We start from the raw sequence: 20,313 nt of genomic DNA on the forward strand, positions 1-20,313 counted from the left end.
AGAGTAGCCATTTGAAAGTACAAAATAATTCTGTCTATTGCTGAAACAGGTCTTCCTCAGTGAAAGGACAAAGTCAGAATAAGGAAAAAGAGGTGGGGTCTTTCATCATTTGGAAAAAACAAACTGTCCTGAACCAATGAGAAGTGTTATTTTCAGGTCACATGACCCGGGCTTTACACATTTGGAAACCAAAACTGTTCTGCACCAATAGAAAGTGTTATTTTCAGGTCACATGACCCGACGCTCTTACGCTACGCGCCCCGGGGGCGCGCCCGTAGTCGCGATCCGGGGTGCGGGCGCGTAGCGTAAGCGCGTCAAGACGTTGCGCGATCATATGCGCACGCGTGCTTCCGGGTGCGCTTACGCTGTGCGTCATATGATGCATCACGCGTCTACGCGATACGTCACGATGTTGTTTTCATTCGCGAGAATAGCGCTAACGGGACGCTCCCCAGTACGCGCCCCGGGGCGCGCCGTAACATTGCGCTTACCCGTGCGTTCACCAGTACGCGCCCCGGGAGCGCACCAAGGTTAAAAATATATATATATTTTTTTAAATTGACATCATTATACAATATAAAATTTGTTTTAAAATGTATTCTTTTTTATACCTATAAAGATTTGCTATTAAAAAACCATTGAAATTCACTGAAAAAAACCGAAGGTTTCACACCAGTTATAGTTAGGAATTAGCATTAAAAAAACCTATTAAATTCAAAGAAAAAAACATAGGTTTTACACCAGTTATAGTTAGCTGGAAGTTTTAGTCGCATAAAACCATTGAAATTCCCACGTTATAGTTAGTTGGACTCACTATAACTTGCGCGTGCAATGCACTGCTGATGACGTCACATAATACATCACTCATGACATGGTCAGTGACATCACTCATGACATCACTGATGACACCATCCAGTGAATGTGTGTCTTTCTGAAAAATAAATATGTGTTATATATGTATATGTAAAAGTTGATGGAAGAATAAATGTAACGTCGAGGGATTGATTAATCCACTCGTGTAGTTGGGCATCAGCTCTGGAGGGGTCTGGGTCCTGTACTGGTAGGGTGGAGGTAAGTACTTGAGCCCAAGAGTTTATATCCAGATTTTTCCACGGGCGTGAAGGTGCTTGGGGGGAGGTCTCTCTGGTGCCTCAGTCGAGAATTGCAGCTTGAAGGGGACTAAGAAATGATCTGACCAAGGGACAGGGAGGGGGGTATTCACGACTAATCTCGTGAGGTTGGTGAATATGGGGTCCAGTAAGTGGCCCTTGTTGTGAGTGGGCTGGTTACTTTGTAGGTGGTAGGTGGTCACAACACCCAATACAGCGTTGGAAAGGGCAGTTGCAGCAGAAGGACATAGGCTATGCAGACGCCCACCATATACATTTAAGAGGTAAAAGAACCGTGCCAGCAAAGAAGTCTCTTGTGGGCGTGTCTGCGCTGTGCTGTGGGCGTGTGCTGGGGGCGTGACAAACGCTGGGGGCGTGTGGTATATTGCGCCCTTCATGCCATGTCTCATATCGTGTGCTGTGGGCGTGTGCTGGGGGCATGGGCGAGTGCGGGGGCGGGATTACGGGAAAAAAAGCGAGCGTTGTGCCCAATATTTCATTGTTTTTTCTTCCCAGGTTCTGTACATTCCAGCTCCGGGTGTCCACCCTGCTCCCTTCAAATACCCCTGCACCCCATAATCATAACCCACCCTTACTCCTTAAAATACCCCAACACCCTTAAACACTAACCCGTCTTAACCCTATAAATATACCCTGTACCCCAAAACCCAAACCTATCCCTAAACCCTAAAAATACCCCTGTACCCCAAAACCCAAATCTAGCCCTGAACCCTATAAATGCCCCTGTACCTCAAAACCCAAACCTACCCCTGCACCCTAAAAATACCCCTGTACCCCAAAACCCAAACCTAGCCCTGAACCCTAAAAAAAAACCCTGTACCCCAAAACCTAAACCTACCCCTAAAACACCCCTGTACCCCAAAACCCAAACCTAGCCCTGAACCCTTAAAATACCTCTGTACCCCAAAACCCAAACCTAGCCCTGAACCCTTAAAATACCCCTGTACCCCAAAACTCAAACCTACCCCTGAACCCTAAAAATACCCCTGTACCCCAAAAACCAAACCTAGCCCTGAACCATAAAAATAACCCTGTACCCCAAAACCCAAACCTACCCCTGAACCCTAAAATACCCCTGTACCCCAAAACCCAAACCTAGCCCTGAACCCTAAAAATACCCTATACCCCAAAACCCAAACCTACCCCTGAACCCTTAAAATACCCCTGTACCCCAAAACCCAAACCTACCCCTGAACCCTAAAAGTACCCCTATACCCCAAAAGCAAAACCTAGCCCTGAACCCTAAAAATACCCCTGTACCCCAAAATCCATACCTATCCCTAAACCCTAAAACTACCCCTGTTCCCCATAACCCAAAACTATATCTGAACCGTTAAAATACCCAAACACCCCAAAACATATACCTCAGTACCCCAAAACATATACCCCTATACCCATACTTACCCTATCCAAACATAAAAAAAAAAAAACATGCTTTCACCATTCATGCATTTACAACGAATTTCGTTGTAAATGTATGCGTGGTAAAAGCATATAAAATGTAATGCCATGCGTTATAATGGCATTGTGGAGTCATGGTACTTTCGTAATGAAAGTAAGCGGAGTGATGGTATGCGGAAAGAAAGTTGCGGAATAATGGGTGTTTGCCCTACATTGTGTTTAAGTACATTGGTGGCACGGCGGCCCACATCTCCAGCAACATACTCATATTTTTTCACCACAGATTTGAAAAATGCACAGGTCTCTCTCATTGATGGCCAGCACCGACATACACTTTTGGACACATCTCCCGCCACAAGTTCTAGAATTGCGAACTTTAGAGCTGGGGAGCTACGTTCGAATCTCGGCATCAGCTCAACATCCTGTGATTCCAGGCAAATCGCTTTGTCTCCCCGTGCTTACCACAAATGAATGTGTTCTTCTGTAATGTAAATTGTGCTCATGCCATGTTGTCGAGTTCGCGCTATATAATATTGCAAGGAAAAATAAAGTAGGGAAACTCGAGTTCACACACTACTGAACGCGAATCGGAGTGTTTCACAGGCCTGTCACAGATAAGAAATGCTATCAAAACGAAATCCTACAAAACAATACACTACTGTCCGGCAGCAATTCATACCCGGACAAGGTCGGGACGGGCTGCTAGTATATATATATATATATATAGTCCTGGAATTTGGCGGTATTTCAATGCATAGTGCAATTACTGTGTAATTCTATGAGGTATACTTCACACATTTCCTGCCTATAATGTCAGGTTACTCTGCCCATGCACAAAGAAAATTGTTTGGGGATCCTTTTATAAAGCTAATTTCAACATAATATTTGGTTTTGAAAGATAAGATAACATTTATTCATTTAATGTGGGCTGAAAAACATAACAAATAGATACATTAGGCACCATAAGCTCCACATACAAGGCATTCTGAGTTTTTTTAATTTTTCCCTGATTCCATCTCAATATCTTATTTGGGGTAATGTAAAAATCAAAGATGGTTTTATATTCATGTAGTCTATGTTCTACACTTTCAATTACTGAATATATATCTTTAAGTACATGACAAATATCTCTTGTATTACACTGGAGATCCAACCACTTAGCCCATTTTTCTGCTCGGGCCAGCAAGCCATCTTTTTGATTTTGTAATAAACATTCATGTAATGCAGATATTGCTGATGGATTAGTAAGCACTGTTTTAGGGAAATGTTAATAATTTATAGAATGTGCCTTTTGGTAGATTTAATTCTCTTTGAATCTGTAAAATATGGTTAAAACTTTTTTAGGTCTGGCATTAGCCAAAGCCTTTTGATTTTTATAAAATAATATCCATATACTTACTTATGAGGGCATCCAGCCAGCCTTCTTCATTGATTAGTCTGTTATTGGGTCGTTCACATGTTTCTTCCACCCATTATAGCATACATAATGGACAAATGGGTCAGCCCACTTCACTTCATTGGCTAATTTCACTGAGTGACAACTTTCATTACCTTCACAAGGAGCACATCCACACCCAAAGTAGTTCCCTTCAGTTAAGAGAACTACTATGCCAATGTGTGCTTCTTGAGAACAACATTTTTTTTTTATTTAACCACTTTTTGGGAAATTACAGGGGCTCATCAACTTCCTCAACAACACGCTTTTGCAAAATCCATAACAAAAGAAGAAATGCCAAATCCAAAAGGCTAGTAGCCAACACATTTCCTGTTGACGTTGCCCGTGCATCTTTTAGACTGTTTTCAGCAACTCCTCTTTGTCTTTCAGTATATTGCCAAGTGTAAATGAAACCAAATAAACATTGGGAAAATTGTGCAAGCTTTCATATGTTTAAACTTTTTCTGTATTCGATCTTGGGTTGGTTGTATTCCAGTTCAAGGAGGTCCTAGCCTTGTAGTCCGAGTAATTGACAGTGGCTGAGATTAATTCACACAAGATGATGGACGGAATGTTGCACAATGGCAAAACATTCACCCCCAGTCACAGATCTGGGTTTAATCCATCGTTATTTTGCTCACCAAGCCACCCCAGTTCAGACATGGCCATATGCAAATCAGTCTTGACCCTGTGCCTCATGGGAACAGTCAAGCCCAAACTGCCAAGCCATGTCTTCCCTGGACCGGAATCAAGCATCCTAGGACCGGTTTCTGGCTATCAGCCGTCTTCAGCCAGGATAGCTTGACTCCAGTGGCTTAGTGAGCACGGGACCCACGTCTGGGCATACCCTTCCCACATAGGGTGAAAAGCAAAACACACAAGATGATGGACGGAATGTTGCACAATGGCAAAACATTCACCCTCAGTCACAGATCTGGGTTTAATCCATCGTTATTTTGCTCACCAAGCCACCCCAGTTCAGACATGGCCATATGCAAATCAGTCTTGACCCAGTGCCTCATGGCAACAGTCCAGCCCGAACTGCCAAGCCATGTCTTCCCTGGACCGGAATCAAGCATCCTAGGACCGGTTTCTGGCTGTCAGCCGTCTTCAGCCAGGATAGCTCGACTCCAGTGGCTTAGTGAGCACGGGACCCACGTCTGGGCATACATTTCCCACATAGGGCAAAAAGCAAAACACACAAGATGATGGACGGAATGTTGCACAATGGCAAAACATTCACCCCCAGTCACAGATCTGGGTTTAATCCATCGTTATTTTGCTCACCAAGTCTATCCTGGCTGAAGACGGCTGATAGCCAGAAACCGGTCCTAGGATGCTTGATTCCGGTCAAAGAAAGACATGGCTTGGCAGTTCGGGCTGGACTGTTCCCATGAGGCACAGGGTCAAGGCTGATTTGCATATGGCCATGTCTGAACTGGGGTGGTGTGGAGTGCAAAAAAACGATGGATTTAGGCCCAGATCTCTGTACTGGGGTGAATGTATGACATTGTTCTGCATTCTGTCCATCAACTGCTGTTTTGCACTTGTCACCCCGAGTGGGATGGGTATGCTCAGACGTGAGTCCCATGCTCTCCACACCACTGGCGTCAAGCTATCCTGGCTGAAGACGGCTGATAGCCAGAAACCGGTCCTAGGATGCTTGATTCCGGTCCAGGAAAGACATGCCTTGGCAGTTCGGGCTGGACTGTTCCCATGAGGCACAGGGTCAAGGCTGATTTGCATATGGCCATGTCTGAACTGGGGTGGTGTGGAGTGCAAAAAAACGATGGATTTAGGCCCAGATCTCTGTACTGGGGTGAATGTATGACATTGTTCTGCATTCTGTCCATCAACTGTTGTTTTGCATTTGAGATTAATTCAAGCATTCCATCTATCACCTTGTTTGTGTTGCCTTAGGTCTTTTTGGGGTACAGATAACATGAGTGATGCTTCATTCTCCCGACCACCACAAAGTAAACTTACAAGTACAACACTGAAATCCAGTGCACAGCATTTCTCTGGACTTAGCAAATTGTACGGCAGGCATGCAGTTTGCTAGAATGTTGAAAATAGTGAAATTGTCTATGTGAAAGAGCAGGAGAAGTACTTACTCACAGAAGAGTTCTCCGCTGTTGTGTCGCCAGCTGCACAAAAAGAGTAAGAGTAGAGTTGTTATTGTATGAATTAAAAGGCAGGGTGCTCACAATCCTAGCAGAGCTTCTGTGCATCAAAATGAACATAACATATTTGTTGGTCTCACTAGGAAGGAGCCAAATAGAACCTCATTGGGCATGTGTGGCAGACCAGAAATTGACAATCCGTAGAGTAAATCTCAACAACCACATCAGCAGTTATCCCAACAGCTTCTGTTACTGCAAATAATTAAGGCCTTCTTCCCATCTTTGGAATTCTGATCAACAGTCCAAAGCCTCACCTTGTCACACATTGACAGAATTGACGCGCTGCTTGCTGAGACCAATCAAGTTGGCTCGACAATCACCAAAGAGAGTCTGGGTACATTTCTCCTACCTTGTAGGATGTGAATTCTTTAGGTCCCCTTCACAGAATCCACTTCAAAACTTGTTGCATGATCTACTTCACCTGAGAAAACATCGCTACCTGGCTTTTAAAATGAATGCATTTTGTCGCACTCCCGCAAGGAGCATATTCCTAACCAGAGTAGAAACACAATAGCCTAAGAAAGGTCTGAGGTGCCAACAGACTGTTTTTGGTATTTGGTCCAAGACTCTAGAATGACCTCTTTGTGCACCTCAGACCATCTTATTCATTCGTGTAATACAGGAAATATCTCAAAACTTACCCCTTCACAATCTTACTAAGATACTTGATGACATCCCCTCCCCTTTTCTTCCCTCTGGGTCACTTGTACTGGCTTGTCTTCGCACTGTCAACATACCTGCATGTCATTATCACCTCTCATAAGAGTATTGTGTCATGTTGCTATGTGCGCCTCCTAGTGCCATCCAGGGCAAGGTGCAGTTGCTATAAATATCCCCAATAAAATGCACATAAAAAATAATAGGTGGTTAGCCTGCAACTTTGGCATTGATCTGCCACCGCCTCAATCTATGTTGGACACATGATCCTAAAAGGAAGACCACCCCTCTTCCCCCTGAATGACGTAAAATTAAAAAAACACAAAGAGAGCAGAGCCAATATTCTCAATTGTTCCAGGCAGTTTTACTTATACACCACAGTCCGTCCTGAATCCACATGTTCAACCACTCGTACAGTGCCATTACATCACACAACTGACAAACTGCAACAGGCATCCTGCAAAGACAAGTTCTGCTTCACACTATTGCTCATCGCCATCCTTTCACACCACCACGTCTGCTTCTCCCTATCTCTGATCATCTAACATTTTAGGCACACCTCATTTAGTAAAATGACAGCAACAGATATACTAATAATGACAGGCAAGGGAACACATTAGGTAACATTCAGTGATGCAGTACTCTCTGGCAATGACATTTGCACTGTATCCCCAGTGCAAAAACATAATTTGTAAATTAAGGGGCATATTTATGTAGGAGTTGTGTTACCCTTTTGCCACGCAACGAGGTGCAAGAGCGCCGCAACTCTTAAGTTTCATTTATCAAGCCACTCAAGGCCGCCTTGCGTGGCTTGTTAAATCCAGAGTAACGCAACGCAGTGGAAATGGCTGTTACTCTGCCCCAGGGAGATGCACCATGGGTGGAGCATGGGTGTTCCCACTCATCCAACCATGGATTTTGGAGCATTCCCAGATTTCTACACCTCCCAAGGTGAGGTGTAATAAGGAGAAACATCTTTATTTCACCTCGTCACTTCCTCGTTCTATGTGTGCTGCATTCAAGAAAGAGGAAAATGCCTCACAGGATTGTTTTTTGAGCAGGAAGGTGCCCCTTCAGGCACAAAAACAATCCTGCTTTCAAAGCAGTCGCCCTTGCACCACGATGCACGGGTGCAGGCGTTGGCGCTAGGCAGCTCATTGTGCACCAGTGCAGGGACATGACTGGAATGCGCCATATATTTTTAGGTACAGCGCATTCCTGCCCTTTCCCTATCACGCAACGCAGCAAGGTGAGTTGCTGCGCTGCTTGATAATTTCATAAATATGCCCCTAAACGTTTTTGCACTAGTCTGACAGGTTTTGCACCAGTGTGTCAGTGCAAATGTCACTTTTGTACAAATCATTTAATCCAAATTCTTCTTCTGCACTACTTGATTATTCCTAGTGTGGGTGCAACACTGTGTTGCCCTTCGGTTATATTTCAGAATATTGTCAGCAAAGCTATCCTCTTTCAGAAATATTATACCTTCTATCATGCACAGCAGTACTCAGCAGAGTGGCCTTCCTGCTCACATACATAGCAGTACAACAGCCAGTCCAACCTAAAACTTTAAAGCGTGGAATAAGCCCATAACCACGTAGTACTTAAAAATGAGACTACTGGTAAATCCAAAAAGCCATCCTTTCATCCAGAAACCTTCCACGTCCGACAAACACCAGCAGACACCAGGGACATCAGGTGTAGGAAGTGAAGAGGCCAAATAATACGAGGACAATAACAATGGTGAAAGTCGGGCCTCCTGCCAAACCGAATTCCGCCGGACGATAAAGACGCTGCTCCTTGGGGGCCATTTCCTGCACCAGTGACCTTGTTTACAAACATCATAATCCCTGCCTGAGTCCACATCCGGGGCCTTGACAGCTTTCCATTGTCTGAATCTGGGCCAGGGCTATCCTGATACATTCTTGAGCTCTTAGCTTCGAGCAAGATCCCAGGCAGGTCCTGCTGATAACCCCATTCAGGGCTGCCTGGAAACAGGCATTGTGCTTCCTTCCTGGGTCACACCTCTCTTTCCCACTCAGTTTTCTGCGCCCCTCTCTAGTACCCAGGGCCCTACAGGTGGGCACAAAACCATGGGTCTTTTTACTTTCAGTCTCTTTGGGGCATATCTACAGGAAAGTGCCAGAGCGCGGCACCACGAGCCCTTTGGCTGCGACACGCTGCGGCAGTTTCCGAGCACAGGAATGCGACATATCTACAATGATATGACGCATTCCTGTGCTCTCCCCAGCACTGGTGCAGAAACAGCTGCAATGCGCCGACGCAGGCACCCTTGCACCATGGTGCAAGGATGCCTGCGCCATGGGGAGATTGCTTTTGTGAAGGAAGGGGCCCCTTCCTGCACAAAAGCAATCACTGCAGGCATTTTCCTCTTTCAATGCGTGCTGTAGAATGCAGCACGCATTGAAAGAGCAAAAAAAGAGGAAAAATGAAAATATTTCTCCTCGTTTCGCTTGGCTATACCACCCCAATGGTGGCACAGCAAACTGACGCATTTCCAGGTTTACGATTTCTCCTAAATCTGGAAATGCGTCAGTGGACACGGGTGTTGCGTGGGAACACCCAAGGCAACACCCATGTCCCGCACCTAACACGCAAAGTGCTGCGTGAATAGGGGCGATATTTACAAGCACAGGTTAAGTCACGCAGGGTGACTTTATCTGTGCTTGTAAATATCCCTTAGCAGGCTGCGCCACCGATGCGTCACGCAATGTGATGCACCGGCGACGCATGTGGCTTCTAAATCTGCCCCTTTGTCCTTTGCCCACAAACTACTCTTTGTTATGTTTGGACAGGGTCTTCAGGGTGTCCTGACAGGTAAAGAGAGACCCCCTTGTACCACATCCTAATTGGGTCTACTAACGTGTTGTGCAGTGTCATTACATGTGTCCCCACTTTCTCCATTTTTCCTTCCCACTTCTACCCTATTTCATTTCTGTCTCACTCAGAGACCCTTGATTGGGCCTCTGCAGCAACACTAAACAACTCATTGCAAGTGACCTAATCACAAAGGTAAATATACCCATGTATATTTACTCACAATTATTTTTGCGACTACATCTAGGGGTAAGTCTACACCATTTTGTTATTCACCATTTTTGAGTGTAGATTTATATCAACGAGTAAAGTCTCCACCCCCCTCAAATCATGGAGTGGAGCCTCCTACAACAGAATTCGTAGGTGTAAAGTTACTTCTAGTACTTTTTCACACATAGGCAGAGATACCTGCACTGTTGTGGAGATCTGCCTATGGGACAGTTTAGAGACAATTCTGAAAACTATTTTAATGTATAATACCAATATAAAGTAGTTTAAAATATGTATTAACCTAGAATAAATAAAATAAAATCTTACAGCACATTAACTCGTCAAATAAATGTGTATTCAATTCTTATTTACCTTAAAATATTAACTTAAAATGTAAATACAATTTTTAAAACGATAATTTAAATACTCCTACCCTCACTAAGATTTGTATTTTTATTTTTGTTTACTATTTAGTACCTTTTGTTAAGATATATGTTTAATTAATTAATAATATTTTTCATTTTTTAAACGATAAGTATATATAATTTTCTATCACTAAACAATATATATATACACACACACACACACACACACACACACACACACACACACATATGTAGATAGATAGATGGATAGATTAAATGCCCAAATAATTGTATTAGTTTAACATTAGTTCCTATGAGGTGTTATTGTATTTCTCTGCCTTCATTATGTTCTATGGAAGTGTTTTTTTTATTACTAATTAGTGGCCATGTGTGTTTTTTTACTTTCTTCAAGTCTGGGCTAGAGTACATTTGATCCTGATGTGACACCTGGGCGTTGAAGTATGGTTTGTGAATAGATATGTCTTACTCTTTTGTGGTTGTCTATTCATATTAGCTTGTCCTTTCCTTAACCCTCTCTTTCAATGTCACTTAACCCTCCCATTTAATGGTAGGTATTATTCATTTTCCAGCCAGCCCCCCTTGTCATTCACACATTTGATACTACAATTCAAAGTATGCCTCCATGTGTGGAGATATCGGCTACTGTAGCAGAGACCTTTGAATTTAAATGACAGGAATTGCAGAGGTCTCTGGCCCTACGTTCGTGAATAACATTTTGTAGCACGAGTACCACTACAGTAGTGCTACTTTACATATTACAAAATGTAGTTTGTTAATAGGCCCCCTGAAAGTCTGTAGGAATTGAGATTCCATTTGCAAGACGTTTCTCAATATAAGGAATGCAATTATGCAGGCATGCCAGATGATTTTATGGGTTTGGGTCAAAACAGTCGTGCTGGGCGAACACGCCCCAAGAACTGTTTCTAAGTCAAAAAATCCTTAACATAGAGAAAACAGGCTGCTCCAAGGTCTGGCACCATCTAATGTTTTTAGGCATATTAGCTGCCATGAACAAATAAGTCAGACTTTCTTAAAAATCTAAAAACTGATTTTGAAGCTCCAGCACAGGCCCTGAAAAAACAGGGGGCTGGGGAACAATATCATGCTAGAGAGTGAATACATCATACTCTTAATATCCGCGGGCAAGTCATAGAAGATAATATCTGTAATAATCCCCTGCTTAAACAACAGATTGCCATTTATCTGTGTTAATGAGAAAACATAATATTTCAAGAGACACTTTGTATTGATTTGAAATGGGGCGTACAATAGAACTTTTTAATGGTACATGGGAAGATCATATTAATCATCAAAAAACAATTGTGGCTTGGGAGTGGAGAGTAGTGTCATTTAGAGTTTGGTGTAGCAAGAGCTCTGCCAAAACTGGCAAAATACCTACCCAGTCAAAGTCGCTGTTGCCCCGCCTCATTTGGAGCAGGGGTGCTGATGAGTTGCACCATGAGAAACCCTTGGCCTGGTGGCCTACCCACCATAGGGCCAGCCGGTCATAGTGGCAGTCGTGCTGCCCTATTTAGGGTGGGGCTACTGCTATTTATTTTGCCTGCTCTGCTCCTCCTGGCGCACTAAGACAGGAAAAAACAAAAAATAGCTCCTAGGTGCAGGATGAAATCATCCTGTGCATCACACCCATTGTTTTTTGTGTTTTTGAAACAAACTCATTATTTGGAAGTTTGATTCATAAACAAATGGCTGTCAAAAAATAGAGAGGGTGATGATTTCTAAATATGGCAGGTAGCCCTCTCTTGTAGGTAAGTGGAGGCGTGGGAGACTGGAGGGCAGAATCTCATGTCCACCTGGCTGGCCTCACGCAAGAGTCTATATGACCTCCTTGGTCGTCTGATAGATCAAGCATCCTCAGCATGCATATTGCCCCTTGTAATGTTGAATCTAATGGTCGGAGTTTCAGTGTGGACCACTCCATTTTCTTGAAGAAGGAATTGAGGCTTGAGTGTCTCTTAGCTTTAAACCATCGACCCACTAATGATTAATTTTCTAAACTGATCAAAGTACCATGTGGTGAATAGGTATCTGAGTTTATCGTTCATTTTCTAATCTGATATCGCTCAGTGTTTGCAAAATTTTTAGAAATCAGTACTCCATGCTAACTGCACTCTGGTGGTAACGTATGGATTTATGGCTTTTCATGACTTTTTATTATTGAGAATAATGTACTGGGATTTAATATATGAGTGAGGCATAGTGGTTCTTCTTTATGTACTCACTGGGATAAACTGAAGTTTAAACAACAGACCAGGTAAGGAATTTAGAAGACATTTTGGCCTATCAGTCTCATTTAGAGTTTTGAAGAGATGGAGCCCTGCTGTATCTCAGTGGTGTTCCTCCCACACTAAACTTGTGGTTCTGCCTCTACATTTATAGATGGGAAAGCACCAGGTTTACATAGCAGAGGCTCTCCCAATGTAAACTTCTGACCTGGCGGCCCATCCCATAAGGACTGCCGGGTCCCAATTACAGCTGACCCACCCTATCGAGGACAGGGTGACTGTCAATGAATTTCCCTGTCCTTGCCTGTCATCGAGACATGGTGAGCACGGGCAGGAGAAATGTAGAAAGGAATTGTTGTGTAGGGAGAAAACTCGCTGCATGTTGGGGCCATTTGTTTTTTGTTTAGAGAAAACAAACTCCGCCTTTGAAAATGTTATTCCTCTAAACAAAAAAGTTTGCCTTGCATGCAGGGCCCTTTAAACATAGCGCCTACTCTGTCAACCTGTCAGGGGGAACTGCCATACAGACAACTTGCGCCACAGTGCACAAATACCTGCCAGGAAGCTGGGGATCTCTAGAATGGACTGGCACACCAATGAGCCCCTATGTCTCTTATCCTATTATTCAATCAAATCAGTCATTATGCACAGAGGGTCTCTTCCTGCTGTGTCATTCACACCACTACAATGCAAAGCAAATATTCAGTGCATTGGCCATTGTCCATCTCGAGCTTCTGTAGATGTTAATAAACAATTGGGTGCCCCAGGATCCACTCTGCCAACATGTGGACACCAGCATCCAGCTGGCCCAATTTTAGGCAGGGGTTTTTGTTGACCTGCTGTGGCCTACAATTGTCTTTGCATCAAATATGTCATACCACTTGTCCCTTGCTAATCTGAATCATACCATTAGTATAGGTCAAGTTATCTAATATTTCTGGGTAGGAATAATTGCAAAGCAAATTCATGTATGTCAATGTAGATCCAAAGTGTGCTGCTTCAGGCATTATTATATGTCGGGTATCCCCAAATGCTATAAGACCTCAGAGCATTGTAATTTTTCTCTTAAAACCAGATAATCTCATTTTATTTCTTCTAGGGCCTCTACCATACTTGGTTACCATGTTGCGGGTACGAAATATTAGATGGAAGTGGCCGTGATATTCTAAGAATTATTAAGAGGTAGTCCTCTGCTTCTTCATGATGCTATGCATTCATGGATTATGGCATCTCTTGTTATATAAAGTTTTTTAAAAAAAGAATTACTAGTCCCAAGGGGAATTACAAAAACTCTGCGGACTTCTCATACATCGCCTTTAGATTTTTTTGGGGGGAAGCATTTGAATTTTCTGGGGTAAATTATGGAAGAGAATGAGAAACCCCTACAAGAATCGGATCGAGAATGACTGATTCCACGAAGTAGGTCCTCATTGGTAAGTGAACCTCATGGTTCAATTTTAATTTTGCAACCTTTGATGCGGCATTGCAACTTCTGGGGGGCAGAATTAACACTTCCCTTGCACTGGGGCACGCGTAATGAGGTTCCTACTAAAAGTGGGATCTTTCTTGCTTCTTCACTTTTACTACAATTAATTTAATTTGACTATTTTGCAAGACCTACGCATCTTCATGCCACTTACATCGCAATCGTTGGTGCAGTGACTTTGATGCACAGGCCTTGGGGGGGTGTCAATCTTACCCCAATAAATGCTGTCTTTTATATCCAACCAGGAGAGGGCATTTGCATTTTCAGTGCTTGCATTCAGTCTCCTTAGTACACTGAGTCTACTTGAGGTACAACATATTTGATCACACTTGCACAGTGTGGTAAGCATGACAGAGACGATATGACTTCCTTAAATACCTAAGTAAATGAAGTAATGGGGACCACTTACCTGCACAGCAGAATGTTAGTAAGAAGAAGGCAAGAGACTGCAAGGAAACACGAAGAAAGAAGAACATGTTAGAACAATGGCAGAGAAGTAGAATACTTACAACCTCCTCATTTGAAGGACAGCTCACAACATTTCCCGATTAAGAAAGCAAGACATACATTTTTAGTATTGCATTTTTTATAAAAGAATAAACCCATAAACAATGTAGTGCGAGATAAGGAAGTGGCTTTTCAGAGGAAAGAACACCATTAATACATCAACAATCTGGCATTCGATAGGTTTTGAAAGGGTGGAAATTGTTCAGTTTTAGTTTGCACTGACATTATATTCTAAATCACATTGACTATTCTGGAGAAAAATGATTTTGGAGGATCCGTTTTCCACAACTGGGGACTTTTATTAAAAGATGTAAAACACTTAAGTATGAGTTGCTCTGTATTTTGTACAGTAAACTAATGCTCTCATTAGGAGGTCCCTGGTAAGCCTCCTGGCAACTCCACCCCCAGAGTTACATATACCGATGGCAAAGCTATTACTTTGGGGTGGAATTACCAGAGGTTATAAGTAGGACCCTAAGAAACTCATTAGGAATGAGGAATTACTGAGGAATCAGTAATTCCAGCTAAAACCACAAGTTAATTCCTAATTTTTCACAGGTATTTCACCAGGAGAAACCACCTGTTTTTGGCAGGTGAGATAACCGGGAAAAATACCAGAGATCCAAGAAGTTACAGCGACTCTCGTCATTCCAATTCATACTTCAGCGCCTATTATTGGCTGAATCGGGAGTACCAGGGACCTCACAATGAGGTCATATGCCCTGAGGTAATATCTGTCAAAATTTGGTTATGGATAATGACACTCTGGTGGATGTGGTAAGGAAGATACTTAAACATGTGTTTATTTAAAAGTATCCTCATCAAGAAATGTGTTGCTAAATTCTTTAACCCCCAAGCAAAAAATAGTACATCCACTTCTATCTGTGTTGGATGAAGACTTTATGTTCTGATTAGCATATTGTATTGGATGTTATCTGTCATGCAGGTGATCCATGGGAGATGCTACTAACATTTCAACTTTACTATATAACCAATTAAGTTACTTGCATTACCAAGTCGTCCTCTAGCATTTTGCCTAAATGTTGAAAACTGTGTAAACCAATATTCAAGCGAGTTCTGTGTCTGACAATACCCAGACCGCTGACTCGCGCCAAGCTCTACTTCTGCAAATGGAAAGTCTTACTCAGCACTCACATCTGACAATCCCAAGACTCTCTCATAGCTCTGCTGTCGAGTCAGAGCCCTGTTTCTGTTGCTGAGTTCTGCTAACATAAATACCAAGATTCACTCAGAAATCCTCTTCAGATCATACTATGGCTCACCCAGAGATCTCCTCCAAATTTAATGCAGTGCCACTAAGAGCTCCACGTCTGAAAATAACCAGTCTTGCTTAGAACTGTGTGAATCAAAGATGTGACACTAATGAGACATCAGGGCTCAGCATCTGACAATATCCACATTCACATACAGCTCAGCTCTATGCAAATCTGGACCTGCCACTCCATCAGAGCGTTGCTTCTGATACTGACTAGTGCCTCTCAGAGCTTTTTCCTGTTATTCTGCACAAACTCACTGAGAGCTCTGCTTCTGATCATATGTAGACTCCCACGGTAGTCTTCTCACAACAATATCCATACTCACTTAGATTTCAGTTTCCAATAATCCCAAGATCACGTTAAAGCTTACTCCTAACTCCTAATAATACGCATATTCACTTAGTTGTGTTGTAGTGGTGTGAATATTTTTAATTACGTCTGCCTAGTTTGGCTATTGCACAAAGATGAACAAAGTTCCCTAGGTCTGCCCAGTTAAATTTGCCCGGTCCCTGCTGCTAAGTATCCTGCTCATCAGAAGCAGGAGGACATCAAGATTCAGAGATTTGTGTTTATCTGCTATTGCCTGAGAAGTTGTGGGAAACAACAATGGTCTCTTTTTGGCCATATAATCTCCTGGAAGTTCAGTACTAGAACCCCTTTCAGCCATTAGAAGAGAAGAGCACTGTGTTCCCAAGAAATTATATATGTTTAGATGATCTTCACTCTACCTGACAAATGGGGGAATGTTCCTGGTGCATGGAAGAGCTCCTTTTTCAGCCTTTATAAAAAAAACAAATCTTAGTCAGATTTGTATTGAGTGATGCTGGTAAACATTTGATTGAAAATGCATGAGGTTGTGAGTTGTTAGGCTTTGGAATTTCACTTTGTCATATTCTGTTTCCGACTAGACCCAGATTCACTTAAAGCTCTGCTCCTGATAATGCAAAAATTCACTGAGTGCTTTGCTTCTGATAACAATCAGTCGCGTTTAGAACTCTTGCTCATAACAGTAGATGGGCCCATTGTGCCCCAGAAAATTCATCAGTTCACTTACATAGTAGTTGAGAGCACAAATTGATAAGTATTCCCACAGCTGTTGATCGAGCGGGGCAAGCGAGATATACGTAAACATCTACATTACAAGTAGAGGTGAACAAATTCATTAGAAGGCTTCTTGATTTACCTTAATCAGTACCCACTTGTACAGTTGAAGAAGCGTCCATTACTTATTTACAAGATAATTACATTAGATCCTTTAGTATTATAGATATCAATTTCGACAAATCAATGTTGGGCGTGCAAGAGCAATTCGGGCTGGTGTGTTTAAACAAGTTCAAGCTTTGAAAAGCAGATCAAATATGTTAAATATACCTTTATGCAAATTGGGAGGGAGAGGATGTTCGATTCACACAAATTGACAAAATACGGTCACATGCTCAATTTTTGAGAATCTGCATTGCTGGCCCTCATGGTAGAGAACTGGAAAAGCCATCTGTTAGCTAGTTTATTTTTTGAAACTATGAAGACCTTGCAGGACCTCGAAATATATTCAAACTGGGTCAAAGCAATTTTTCAAGACATCTGTTAATACTTGTGAGGATGCTACCTAAGTTGCTGCTTTTTATGATCATCTGAGTTCCCACGGATGATTGTGCCCTGTTTCTGCCATACATTTTCCATGCCAACTACTATAATGTTCCTGATTTGTTTGCCCATTATTTTCCATCCGTGGAAGGAACTTTTTTGTTACTGATGCTGACTAGTATGTGCACGAGTCAATATAGGTCACTGTTTCAGCATTTATTATTACTATAAACACCTATGGAATGCTATGTAATTTCGAGTATTCGTTCCAGTTGCAATCATGAGTAGCAGAAATATACATATATAATATATCATTAAAAGATTTAAATTGCTTAGTATTGGATCCAGCAATGTATCTTCTTTGTACTGCAGCTGAAAATCTTTACGTCATATGCAGAGTGTTTGACCTGTATAATAATTTAGAAATATTATTTTACCATAATATTGTTGCCTTTATGACATCAAACAAATTCTCATGATGAATATCATAGGGAGTAATATTGTTTTTTAGTTATAAATACCATTGTGTGTAATTGCTTTATGTTATGTTTTTTATATTATCATAGTATTCAAATATTTGCGTATTTTAAGAGTGGGGTGTTTGATTTTATTTTTATATGTACATTTTTTGGGGTAAAATATTTATAGTATATTCATTTATTGATATTGTATTTACTTTATTATGTATTAATGTAGTTTGTTGATGTAAGTTTTTCATCTACTAAAATTTGGTGGGGAATGTTTTAGAAATTATTTGGACATTTGCATAGAATTTAAAAAACATCTATTTGTAAATATAATGGTTTTAATTGCAATGTATATTTTTAAAAAAGTTTTCATTTAACATAAATATATATTTTTATACATTATGTATAAAGTATATAATAATAAATATTGATTAAAATATAACAATACATTAAAACATGTCTATTTTAACATTTGTTAGAATATTTTTGACCTTTTAATTTTTTTTTAATGTAATTAAAAAAAATACATTTTTGTTTATGGAAATTTTGGCTATTTTTAATGTTTATGTTTTATTATTTAAAAATGAAGATTAAGTTAGTGTTTATATGTTTAAAAAAAAGAAAGTTACATTTTTTATTTTTTTATTTGTATGTTTTAGTTTTTACCTATTGTATTTTTATAGAGTTACTTTATTATTTTATTTAGATAGTTATAGAGTTTTTCTTTTTTGTTAAATTATAATTACATAAGGGATTATTGAAAGGTTTTCGAATTGACACTTTGATTAGTTTATGGTTTTATTAGATAAGATATAGGTCTATACACCCATTAAAGTCTAATGCTTTCCCTAATGTGGCTTAAATTTTATTGGGAATAGGAAGTGTAACCCTTTAAATATCCAATACGTTCCCCAATGTGGCTATCTGAATCTGCCACAGTTAAAGTCCAGCACCTTCCACAATGTAGGATACATTGGAGTGGGAATATAATATATAATATAGCTTAAGCTGGAGTGTTAACAGTAAATCTTACCCCCTCGATATCAAGTGCTTTCCATAATGTAGTTTAGATGCATTGCGAACAGTAAATCTAAACAGATAAGTTCAACATTTTCCTCAGTGTAGGTTAGATTGGTGTAGGAATGGTAAATCGGCACCTGTTAAAAGTCCAACACCTTCCCCAATGTAGCTTAGATGGAAGTAGTAATACTAAATCTACCCCGTTGCTGTCCAACATCTTCCCCAATGTAGGTTGGATTGCAGTGGGATTAGTAAATCTAGCCCCTTCAATGCCCATCACTTTCCCCAATGTAGCTTAGTTTGGAATGGGAATAGTAAATCTACTCCTCTTACACACTCTTGCCCACCATAGCTTATATAGACGTGGGAATAGTTAATCTAACCCTTGACAGAGAGCTAGAGATAGCTTCAATACTTTTGGCCCTGAAGAAGTGGCTGCTTACGCGGAAATTGGGTATCAGGCGACTCACGTCGAAACTGGGTATAAATACCAAAATTGACTGCCAACTTTGAAATGGATAGCTGACACTGCCAATTAAAAGACTGTGGGCCTTATTTTGAGTCTGGCGGTTTTCTGACCGCCAGATTTGCGGTGGCAGTCCACCGCATTACAACTTTGAAAGTCGTAGTGGCGGACAACCGTCGGCTCCTCCAGGGAGCAGTCGTCACAATGTGCAACAATATAAGATGCTCAGCCGGACTGGTGCAGTCCAGCTGAACATATTACAAGTTCTGCCACCACCATCTATTTCATGGGGGAGACCCGCTGGGAAAAGGCTGGCAGTTGAGGAACAAGGGCCCCACCTGCCATGGTAATAAATTCAGGGGGCGCACAACGTGTGCCCCCTGACTGCATTCCCCCAAAGTTCCAGCATGACATGGACGCCACCGTCCATGCCGTCCTGCAACTGTTTTGCAATTCCCATTGCGGTGCCTGTTTTTCAGGCGCCACCATGTAAAAGGCAACTGACCGTCCGCCTTACAGGAGTTCAATTCATAATACGGTAGGCGGTACTTGCGCAGCTGTGCAGGCGAAAAGATGGTGCAACTGCGACAAACTCATAATCAGCCCCTGTGTGTTTTGACAATCATAAATTGGTTGTTGTTAGAAATTTGTAATTGGTTGATGTGAAATTATCTGTTTGATCAAATTAATGGAATAATAAGTTGTTCTTTATAAGATTTATTGAGGTCGAAGAATATTTTCTCGCATTCATTTGCTATATATTTTGGAAATTGTGACGGTGAGATTTCCTGGTCTATATCAGGTTGAGGAAAAAGGGCCATAAGCTGACTAAAAATCTCACATTATGGAGTCGATTATGATCTCGTTCGGAAGGACTCCGAATCGGATTCGGGCTTGCCGAATCCGATTAGGAACCCTTGTTTCCGACCTAATCGTACACAGTTCCGAACGACTGATTACGATTATGGGAAACCATAAGGGCTGTCCGAATCGGTTCCTAAAGCCATTTGTACAGGTCGA

General features: G+C 41.5%; 1 protein-coding gene across 3 annotated transcripts in view; it reads right to left on the bottom strand.

Moving 5' to 3' along the window:
• Nucleotides 1-20,313, bottom strand: part of LOC144753177 (mucin-5B-like) — a 404,695-nt gene that overhangs the window by 137,879 nt on the left and 246,503 nt on the right. For all 3 annotated transcript variants that reach the window (XM_078640943.1, XM_078640942.1, XM_078640944.1), the window contains 2 exons: nucleotides 14,382-14,418; nucleotides 6,081-6,113 (listed from right to left, as the gene is read on the bottom strand). In XM_078640943.1, the coding sequence (XP_078497069.1) occupies nucleotides 6,081-6,113; nucleotides 14,382-14,418 (70 nt within the window). The remainder of the gene's footprint in view (nucleotides 1-6,080; nucleotides 6,114-14,381; nucleotides 14,419-20,313) is intronic.

The sequence above is a fragment of the Lissotriton helveticus genome, chromosome 5_1 (genome assembly GCF_964261635.1).
Source record: "Lissotriton helveticus chromosome 5_1, aLisHel1.1, whole genome shotgun sequence".
NCBI classification, from domain to species: domain Eukaryota; kingdom Metazoa; phylum Chordata; class Amphibia; order Caudata; family Salamandridae; genus Lissotriton; species Lissotriton helveticus.